At 35.1% G+C, this 11272-nt stretch overlaps 1 protein-coding gene across 2 annotated transcripts; it reads left to right on the top strand.

The window, feature by feature from the left end:
- The first annotated feature begins 2723 nt into the window (after nucleotides 1-2723).
- arg1 (arginase 1) lies at nucleotides 2724-11055 on the top strand. 2 transcript variants are annotated; one of them, XM_042508537.2, is made up of 8 exons: nucleotides 2724-2884; nucleotides 2967-3039; nucleotides 5960-6134; nucleotides 7472-7631; nucleotides 7923-8017; nucleotides 8682-8786; nucleotides 9395-9531; nucleotides 10447-11055. In XM_042508537.2, exons 1-8 carry the CDS (start codon nucleotides 2774-2776, stop codon nucleotides 10608-10610), a joined length of 1020 nt encoding a protein of 339 aa, XP_042364471.2. In that variant the 5' UTR covers nucleotides 2724-2773; the 3' UTR covers nucleotides 10611-11055. The 2 variants fall into 2 exon arrangements, with proteins under 2 accessions (XP_042364471.2, XP_087926601.1); XM_088070475.1 differs by lacking the exons at nucleotides 2724-2884; nucleotides 2967-3039 and adding an exon at nucleotides 5123-5261.
- Nucleotides 11056-11272: the final 217 nt, after the last annotated feature.

The following is an 11272-nucleotide window of genomic DNA, read 5'->3' as shown; positions in this document are numbered from 1 at the left end:
ATGTCACTATAATAAAACTAAAAAATATTTAAAATAATATATAATGATAACACTTTTTTGTTTCTGTGGGTACATTACACTAAAGGCAAAAGTAATATACAAAGGACATTGATGTCTATTTTGGTTAAATTAAAAAATTCTCATTAAAACAATAAAAATAACGTTATTAACAGCTAAATTTACATTCATGAATAAGAATATTTGCAAATTTGTTGCACATATTATAAATATATTGTTATTCCTACTTCTGCATATATTGTGTTGTACATTGTTGTATTATACACATATTTTATATTTCTAAATTTATATACTAGTTTGTTTTTTTTATATCATATTGTAGTATATATTACAATTACAAAAAAGGACAGGATATATTCATAGAAATACAATTCAAATATAATAAAATAAACAATATAAAATAACAATATACAATGATAATTTTAAAAAGTCATTTTATTTCTGTGGGTATATTACACAGCACAAAACTAAAAAATCTTATAAATATACGAAGTACCTCAAAGACCTTTTCTGGGGTGTAAAATTAAACAATATTCACCATTCCTCAGGAAAAAAGACATAATAACGTTTTAAATAGCTAAATTCGTATTATTCTTATTCCCACTAATGTATACATAGTGTTTACATTGTAGCATTACAAACATATTTTATATTTTTAAATTTACGTAGTAGTTTTATACATTGTATTGTAGCATAAGGCACATCATTTTATTTTCTTTTTACACACTTTAAATTAAATATTTGCTATTCTTGTAATAACATTAGCATATTGCAGATATTTTATTTCTCTCTTTATTACTTCTATAATTCTCTATGATTCACATCAGAGCGACTATAATGAACCACAATGTTCCCCCGGGAAACATACAGGATATTATGTCCTATGTATGCAATATCATCTTCTATGTACAAAGTATTATCTCCTATTAATAAGGTATTGTCATCTACATACAAAATATTATCTTATAGATATGGGACATTTTCTCCTATGAATGAGATATTATCTTCTATGTGCATAATATCTCCTCCGTCTGGTATATGTTCTCCTATGTATAAGGTATTATTGTCTATGTACAAAAACATATTATCTCCTACATATGGTTCCTTATCTCGTATGTATGATATATAATATCTATTTACAAAATATTATCTCTGCCATATGGGATATTAGCTCCTATGTATAAGATATTATTTTCTATATACATACAAAAAATATCTCCTACATATAGTTCATTATCTCCCATATATGATATATCATTTACGATGTACAAATTATTATCTCCTAAATACATGCCATTAAAGTATCTCCTATGCCCGGGAAAAACTCTTAGGTCTTAATTAGGTTATTCTGAGAGTGACACAGCTGTGCAGAATGAAGAGCTCAATGCTTGACACAAAGAGTAATGAAAATGAAAACGTAACATAAGGTTTTTCCTCATCAAATATCTATTGTAAAGCATAAAGGAAATGTTCACGGTCGTCAGCAGGATTTGTATGTGATACTACGAACCACACATCCGCAATGTCTACGCCCTGCACTAACATTACTGATGCCACCACAAAACTCTGATCATCCTGCTGCACACATTTCAAACAGCAGCCAACAGGCCGCGTTTACACAGTCATCACTGCAGCTCACCGACGGCCCAAACATATTTACAGAGGTAAAAATACACAACACACACAACCAGGGGCAAGACAAACTGTTTGCCCAGTGTGACTGACACACACACACACACGCACACGCACACACACACACACACACACACACACACACACACACACACACACACACATACACACACTGATGGAATTTAATTGTTTGTTTGTTTGTCAGACTTTCTGAGAAAGCCATGTCAAGATCCCCCGCAATGTCGCAGTGTTCAAATCTAATAAATAAAGCTCTTACCAACATACATTGAGGGTGCTGTCCATGGTGCTGAAATGACAGCACTGTTTAGGGAGTTAGCACCGTTACTTGTTAATTTCTCAGTCCCTTTATTTGTTGGAGTGGATCCAATCAGTGTGGATAAGAAACTAACTAACATGCACACGTGTCCAGCCCTCAACAAAGAACAAAGAAGCTCCTATTATAACTAAGTTTTTGTAATGTAACAAACAAAATTAGCTTGATAAATTAAGAAACTTTTCTTGTTTTAAAGTGTTATAACATGAAAATATTTCATAAAATCTGAAAAACATTTTATAATGTTAATAATAATGTTATTAAAAGAAATATCTCTTGTGATAACAAGAAGTCTTTAGATCTAACATAATAACATCTTGCTACACCATGAAACAAGATATTTTCATGTTATAGCGAGACATTATTTTCTGTTATAACATGAGAACATCTCATAAAATATGAAAAACTACAAGAAGTTTCTAGTAAAAAAAAAACCAACCTCAAAACGACCTGTTATCATAACAAAAAAGTTACTTGTTATAACATGAAAATCTCGTAAAAACGTAAAAATATTCTGTTTAACAATAAACTTTTCATGTAATTACCTTTAAAGTTTCTACTTTTATTTTTTAAATTCTATGCTTCAGTAATTTAAAGGCATGTGGTATCGGGTTTTATGGGTTTTTTTTGTATGTTTTAGTCCTGGTACTTTTACTTGGCTGCAAATAAACTACCTGTTAATTAACTCATCGATGACGTCACACATCATCGCGTCCTCGCGCCCCGGGCGGTGACGTCACGGGGGAGTTTTTAGGAGGCTCCGGTCGGTCGGTGTGTAGGTCAGTCAGCATGAGGAGCGCGAGGACGCTGCGGGAGCTCGTCTCCAGACGGAGTCTACATCACCACCATCATCACGCGCGCTCTGCGGGGATCATCGGAGCACCTTTCTGCAAGGGGCAGGTGAGCGCACGAGGACACGGTGCAGCCGCGTGCGTCTGCCTGTATGAGCGCGCGTGAGCCAATTGTTTTTGTTGTGCCGCAGCCTCGAGACGGAGTGGAGAGAGGTCCGGACCTGATCCGAGCCGCGGGACTGCTGCAGAGACTGCACGAGCAAGGTGACGACCGCGTGCGTGCGTGCGTGCGTGGAAGAAGTCTAATAAAGTCATTTAGTTTGGTAAAAGTAGGCTACCAATACAACTGTGTATAAATACTTCATTTAAAATCCAAAAAGTATCACATTATTTTAGTAATTATTATTATTATAAATAATAAGTAAATCTTTTATCAACTACATGTACTGTATGTCCTTTATTTTAGTAAAATGCAACAGTGTGATAGTACTTATTTTAAAATACTTCAAAGTAAAGTTCAAGTACTCGGTAGTATTATACATTACAAGTAAGACAAATGTACTTAAAATATCAAAAGCAAAAAACTGATTGAGTGGTAAGTACTCAAAACCTTAAGTAAGAGTAGCAAAATAATACTGTAAAAATACTTCATTTAAAATCCTTAAAAGTAAAAGCAAAGGTTTGTAGTAACATTATTTACTAAAATAAGGAGTAGATATATTTTCAGCAAAAAGAAAAAAAAAAGTAAAATATAATGTTTAAAATACTGGTTTTTTTTCAGTGGTGGGAGAAATTTATTTAGTAAAAGTACTATAAAATACTTCATTTAAATCCATAGAAAGTAAAAGTATACAATGGTATTTTATATATTAAATTGAATGAATTAATCTGTTTTTTCAGCAGTCAGAGAAGTACTCTGGTTCTATAATACAACAATTCAAAAATATTTTTACTTTTACTTTTACTTCACTACTTTTCTTAAATAAAATGTGTACTTGTACTGGTACTGGTTTTCAGGGCTGAGAGAAGTACTCAGGTCCTTTCTTTAGTAAAAGTACTAACGCAAGGGTGTAAGAATACTGCACTACAAGAGAAAGTTTTGCATTTAAAAATAATTAAAAGTATGCAAGTATTGTCAGCTTCATATGAAGTATTCTGCATTTCTGTAGTAAAATGTCTCCTTACATCATTAGATTAATACTAATAAAATAAACGTATTTAAACACCACAGATACCAGAGTACAATGAAACATTTCATTCAAAGACAGAAGTACTCAGATACTTTAAGTGTGAGTAGCAACACCGCAGTCTACAAATACTCAGTCTGAAAATGAAGTTTAAATATAATGTTTGTCACTTTATATGTGACATATTTTTATATTTATTACAAATTCTCACGCTCTCCTTTTATATCTCCACCAGGACACTCTCGAAAACGAGATTTTTAATTCATCTCAAGGTGCTTTTTCTGGTGAAATAAAATAAATAAATATAAGTTATAATACACTATACAGTACTACAGTTTGAAACACGAGAAAAGTTTCAGTTTCGTGAAAATAAAATAAATATTTCCAACTGTGACTTCTGAGCTCTTAAAAAAACAGATTTAAAATGAATGTTGTTTTGAAATAATCTGCGTTTATTAGTCATTGACAGGCAGAGTGTGTGTGTGTGTGTGTGATCAGTGTGTGTATCTGGGACACAACTTTAATCTGATGAGACTTACAGCTCAGAGCAGGAAGTGTGTGTGAGTGTGTGTGTGTGTGTGTGTGTGTCAGTGTCTGTGTGCACGTGTGTGTAACAGTTTTATTAATGGCACACATCAGAGGAGATCACAGAGGCATCCGACCTCGATCCTCACAGCACACGCACACACCACAGAAATAGATCTGTGTGTGTGTGTGTGTGTGTGTGTGTGTGTGTGTGTGTGTGTGTTGTGGTGTTGGAACAACAAAGCGGATCAAATATAAAGTAACAGAAACTTTGCGGCGGGTAAAGCGCAGGTTGTCCGTTCAGCCTCACTGATCTGAAAGACGAGTTTTCTCTGACGGAATAAAGATTTCACAGCGTGGACACAAACCTGGAGGACTTTATGTCCTGTCTTTGTGTGGACAGACGGAGACATCTGTCCAAATGTAAACTGAACAAGCGTGTGTGTGGTTCACAGCGACAGAGGAGATTCATAAGTCACTCATTTCAGCTGCAGCAGGTTGTTCTGTCTGCAGAAACCTGTTTACTTTGCATTGCAAAATAAAAATGATCTACTGACTGTTAATGTTCACACAGAGAGCATGCTGGGAAAAATCCGCCTGTCGAAACAACCCTGGCTGCAGTCGAGTCGTCCTTTTTGCTCGGGACGGTTGAACACGGAGCAAAGGCACTGACCAACAAACAAGAAATGTTACACAAACTGCAAAAAAGAAAATTTAGATAAAATCTAGATTTGAAAAATTATTCTAAAGATGCTAGAGGAAAAATGAAAAAAGGTCATTTTATTTATCAGAATTATATATTTAAAAGTATTTTTACATAAAACTGCCCACATTTTTAAAATCTTTATGTAGCCTCTCAGCTTCCGTCAGAAAAAGCTGGCATCACGTTTCATTCAAAAACATAAAAACAAAGCTGAGTTGCATATGAACATATATTTTTGGAGACAGTGCTGGTTGTAATTTTTGTCTTTTCTTAACCCTTTAAAACCTGGATTGTCATCACTTTTCTTGATCTGCATTCACTCAGTTTTTACCTTGTTTTTAGAAACATGGGGAAAAAGGCAGTGAGAAAAGAAACGTCCCACAAAATGCAAACAATTTTCTAGATTTAAAAAATGATCATGTTTTTTTACAGCTAGGGTAATATGTCAAACTGTATTTAGAATTATCACGATTAAATTTTTAAAATTATTTTACAGAATTATTATAATTTTTTTAGCTATTTATGTCTTGTTGTTATTGTAGGTTTTTTTTGGAGGGGGATATTTTTTTACTTTTTTTTCCTTAAATTGTTATTTCTGCCCATGTCTTTGAGGGAAATCGAGCCAATTAGACCACATCTTAAAGGGTTAACTCTGATGTTTGGAAGACAGAAATAATGATGACGGAAAGAGAAGGTTATTCTTAAAACGTTGTAAATAAAAAATACATAAATCTATATATTTTTTTAAAATTTCTGTTTGTGTCTGCAGGCTGTGCAGTGAAGGATTATGGGAACCTGGCGTTTGAGGAGGTGGTGGACGATGAGCCGGTGGGCGTGTTGAAGCGCGTGCGGGCGGTGGGCAGCGCCAACCGGAGTCTGTCGGAGGCGGTGCAGGCCGCGAAGAAGGACGGACACACCTCAGTGATGCTGGGAGGAGACCACAGGTGAGCACCGTTACACTGTCAAAATAAAAGTCCAAGTCAGGCATCGAAAATGTTACTTATGAAAAAACTTTTTCCTTGCAATTTTTTGGGACATTTTTGGCAAGTTGTTCATCAACTTTTCCCCAATTTGCTCAGTTTTCAAACCAAGATAATAAAACATCATTAATCTAAAATGTTGCTTGGATACGGGCTGTCATCAGTGTCATGAATATTTTTATATTGTACGTTTCTGCAAACATTAGATATGTTACATTTGTACTTTTCATACATGTTAAAACTCACAAAACGTCAGTTTTACGTGTTTTCAGTGACGCCGCTGACTTCACAACTTCAACGTAGTAAATATTTAAATTGACTTTGGTTTGTGTCCAGTGACAACAGCAGCATCACAGTCTGTCAACCATCCACCAGCAGGACACACAGTCCACCTCAGTCCACTTCAGTCCACCTCAGTCCACTTGAGTCCTGATCAAACATTGTGATTGATCAGCTCAGTCAGTGTGTATTTACTGAACGCTTCTGTTTCTGAGATATGACGTTTAGTAACGGACAGAAGAGTATTTTTGTAAATTATTACGATATCTCCATGAAGTTGATCTCTAACATTTTGGATATCAAATTTCATCACTTAATTTTATCCTTTTAGGCGTTTGTGTGAAATTTTCGTCAGTGTATAAATTCTTCTTTATGTTTCCTGAGGTGAGAGTGAGACCAAATTTTACATTTGTGGACGTTTGTGCCATATTTGAAAAAAAAAAAAAACTTGCTTTTTTTGTAGCCCATTGTTGCTGTACATGGAAGTTGAAACTATAATTGGGGAAATATTTAAGGAATTATAAAATAGCAGGCAGAATTTTAATATAAAATGGGATCAGAGATATTTTTGTCCAACAGAGCCAGACACAAAAAACTAGACTTTTTTTAAAAAAAAATACACATGATAATAAATAATTTTATAAAAAAAATATTTTCTTTATTGTTATAATAAATAATAATAAAAAACTAAAGGATAGCCTGAAATAAATTAATTTCAGTTTTCCTTTAACTAGATGAAGTTTATTTTGATTTTATCATTTTTTTCTTTTTTATTTTATATATCAATTAGTCTGTTTACTTATACAAAAAGATTAACAGAAATTCCCCAAAATCAACCATCAAACCTGAAACCAATTAAGTTATTCAGATCATTCACTTTAGGAAAAGTAGTAGTACCACAATTCAGAAATACTGTTACGAGTACTAAAGTATTACCATCAAAATGTACTTTAAGTGCCAGAAGTAAAGAGCATCTCCATGACAAAGGCGCTCTCGGTCTCTCTGGTTTTCGTGTTCATCAGCCTGGCGATCGGCTCCATTCACGGCCACTCGGCGGCGGTCGGGGAGTTGAGTGTTGTTTGGGTCGACGCCCACGCAGACATCAACACGCCGCTGACCACGTACACCGGAAACATCCACGGACAGCCCATGTCTTACCTCCTCCGCGAGCTGCGCTCAAAGGTCAGTTTATCAGCGACACGAGGAAGAAACTCGTTTGTCCTGAGGGGGGTGCTTAATTTCTTCATTACGAATCTTTTTAAAGTTAATTACGAGTCGTAATATCCACCTCCAATTATTCAGCCTGGTTTATGAAATGAGATATTTTAAGACTGAATTTGATTATTAAGATTAGAGAAGCTATTATCGATCAGCAGATGTCGCAGCAGCAAAAAAAGCAGTAATCAAATTTATTGTAATGTAATATAAATGTAATGTTATTTAGTTTCTGTCTGCTGTTCTTTGTGTCTCCAGATTCCCGCCCTGCCAAACTTCTCGTGGATCAAACCGTGCGTGTCGGCCAAAGATCTGGTCTACATCGGTCTGAGAGACGTGGATCCAGCAGAGCAGTAGGTTTTTACACCAGCAGGTTTAAATGTAATGTTTACTTGATTTTAGAGATCAGAAGACAGAAATAAGGTAGAGGTAAAATTGTCTTTAAACTGCTGTTTAAATCTTTGTTTTGACTCCAAAGATTAAGACTGAATGACTACAGTTAGCAGCTCTGTCTTGGTGCTTTCAGATAAACATGCAAATGTTCAGCAGGTAATTATTCATATACTTAGTTCTCCACATGAAAATATACAAATTTCCAGTGGTGGCATGTTTTAAAGCAGATTTACTAAAATGGTTTTATCTAAAGCAGGTTGAAAAATGACGATGCAGTGTGATCCATTTACATATTATCTAAACAGTCTGCTTTAAATTAAGTGAGCCATTCATATTTAACATTTAGATTTAGCCTGTTAGCTGTTAGATTTAACGTTTAGATGTTAAGATAATATTTATATTCAGATTTTAATTACATATTTAGATCTAAATTTAACAGTTAGATTTAGAGTTCAATATTAAGATTTAAAATTCAGATTAAACATTTAGATTAAGATTTTAATATTTAGATTGACACTTAACATTTAGATTAACTTTTTTAAAGTATAAACACATTGTTAACAGTTATATACAGCGTGTTTTACATGAATCTCCTTAAATTAACTTTTTCTCGTATTTTCCCAGTTACATCCTGAAGCTTCTGGGTATAAAAGTGTTTTCCATGTCAGAGGTGGATCAGCTCGGCGTCGCCAAAGTCATGGAGGAGACCTGCGACTACCTCTCTTCAAAGTAATCCTATAATTTGGGGGATTTAAAAAACCTTTTTAACACTTTTAGGAGCTACATCTTGTTGCATCCTACCATCCGCTGAGCAACACCAAAGCAACTACAGATGATTTTAGTTTCAGGTTATTTCCATGAATTATAAAAATTTAACTAAATTTGAACTCTCTTACAGACAGTGGTGAGATGTAAATAAGTACATTTACATGAGTACTGCACATAAATACAAATGTGAAGTCCTTGTACTTTTCTCTTCATGGAACGTATTACTGCATGTCAGTTTTTACAGGCATGAACTGACAACCTAAAAACATGAAATTTATTTCAAAACTGAATCATCATCGGGGGGGTCGTTACTCCTGCCATTTGTAGTTAATGGGCTTAAAATGTAAAGTTAACTTTATGCTTTTGAGAAACTAGAATATTTATTTATGTGTGGAACTTTGTCATAATTAGCACATGATATCAACCGTACAGATGTTTTTTTAAATTTGTTTTTTATTGTTTTATGTCATTTTTGTGTTGTGAAGTCAGAGTGACCTTTGACCACCAAAATCCACTCTCACTCTAATATTAGTAATAATGAATGTGGTTTTTTTTTTCCGTTTGTACAGAGTGAAGAAACCGATTCACTTGAGTTACGACATCGATGCCATTGACCCCTCTGTTACCCCGGCGACCGGGACGCCTGTAGTCGGAGGGCTCACCTACAGGGAAGGGATCTACATCGCTGAACACATGTGTCAGACAGGTACTCAGTCTCACAGCCCATCACCCATCAGTCGCCCCTTTATACACACAGGATGTTTGTGCCAAATTTGAAGTACTTCACTCTAAATATTCTTTAGATATGGCATTCACCAAAAAAACAGGGGACAACGTCACTGTGACATTTGACCACCAAAGAGTAATCAATTCTACGCTGGGTCCAAACGGATGTTTGTGCCAAATCTGAAAAAATTCCCTCGAGCTGTTCTTGAGATATCACTTTCACAACAATAAGACAGTGACCTTGACCTTTGACTTACAAAATCAAATCATTTCATCGTTGAATGCGAGTGAATGTTTGTGCTAAATTTGAAGAATTTCCCTTGAGGCCTTCTTGGGTTATTGCATTCACAAGAATCAGACAGATGCAAAGTCGCAGTGACCAAAATCTGATCAATTCTTTGTTAAATCTAAGTTGACACTTGTGCCAAATTCAAGAAGAATTTAAGAAAGTCCCTCTAAGTATTCCTCACATATCGTGTTAACATGAATAAGAAAAAGAATTCCACTGACCTTGACCTTTAACCTATGACCACCAAAATATAATCAGTTTAATACTGAGCCCAAGTAGACATTTGTGCCAAATTTGAAAAATTCTTTCAAGGTGTTTGTGAGAAATTGCATTAACAAGAACGAGATGGCTGCAATGTAACAGCGACCTTTGACCACCAAAGTCCAATCAGTTCGTCTTTCAGTTTAAGTGGATGTTTGTGCCAAAATTGAAAACATTCTCTCACGGCATTATCAAGATATCACATTCACATGAAGACATTTAACACCAACTAAGGCCTTATTTTCTGGTTAATGAATTCAGTACCTCTCAAGACTTTTTAAGGATCCCCATAAACCCTGAGTAAGTTTCATGAAATGTCCCCTCACACCTGTGCTCGTCCTGCAGGTCTTCTGTCGGCGGTGGACCTGGTGGAGGTGAATCCTCTGAGGGGTCAGACCGAAGAGGATGTCCGCTCCACGGTCAGCACAGCGGTGGATGTGCTTCTCGCCTGTTTCGGGCGCCGCCGTGGGGGAAATCACTCACCAGATTACCACCTGCCCGAGCCTTGACAAGGGGACGACGCAGCTTCTCCGACCGCACTGATGGACACCTGAACACATCTGATCACCTGCAGAGACTTATGGGACAGCCAGATTTTAACTTAAAGACCTCAGGGCTCCTGTAGCGTGATTTCAGCAACGTGCACGCTCCTGTTTACCAAACCTTTAAACCAGGAGGTTAATTTAAAAAAAAAACAATTCCCAAATTATGAAATTTATTGATTATTTCACTGATTAGTCTTTAGACTGAAAGAGTAAGACTCACCTGCTAAGACTGCTTGTTTTGGTACAAAGATAATTTGTTAATGTGAAATAGAGCAGAAATTTTTGGTCACTGCAGACTCATCAATGAATTTGATTCAGCTCCATCAAATGTAAATTCATTAAAAAAATATTGAAGACTGTTTTATAATCTGAAAATGTAATAAAATGATTTTTATCATTTTAAATCAAACACCAGTGAGAGACTGAATTTTCTCCACAAAATGACCATGTGTATTTGGACCATGTTGCTTTTCCTTAAAAAATTTGAGTGATATTTTAAAGGAAAAATTTAGATTTTTTAAAAAATAATTTTTGCCATTTCTTTTTCTTTAAAATTTTTGGCGTTTTATTTTTTCTTTAAATTTTTTTTGTGATTTTAAGACGTACCTTTCCTAACAGCAAAGCCG

Source organism: Plectropomus leopardus, chromosome 19 (genome assembly GCF_026936395.1).
Source record: "Plectropomus leopardus strain MGB_pleo_1.0 chromosome 19, ASM2693639v1, whole genome shotgun sequence".
NCBI classification, from domain to species: domain Eukaryota; kingdom Metazoa; phylum Chordata; class Actinopteri; order Perciformes; family Serranidae; genus Plectropomus; species Plectropomus leopardus.
The sequence above is the reverse complement of the archived record's forward strand: the minus strand, read 5'-3'. Positions and strand labels throughout refer to the sequence as shown.

Excerpts from the sequence above, each read along its gene's own strand:
- arg1 (XM_042508537.2), top strand. The coding sequence starts at position 2,774 with ATGAGGAGCGCGAGGACGCTGCGGGAGCTCGTCTCCAGACGGAGTCTA. Across the intron at positions 7,632-7,922 it reads TCCGCGAGCTGCGCTCAAAG|ATTCCCGCCCTGCCAAACTT; the intron begins GTCAGTTTATCA and ends TTGTGTCTCCAG. Across the intron at positions 8,787-9,394 it reads TGCGACTACCTCTCTTCAAA|AGTGAAGAAACCGATTCACT; the intron begins GTAATCCTATAA and ends CCGTTTGTACAG.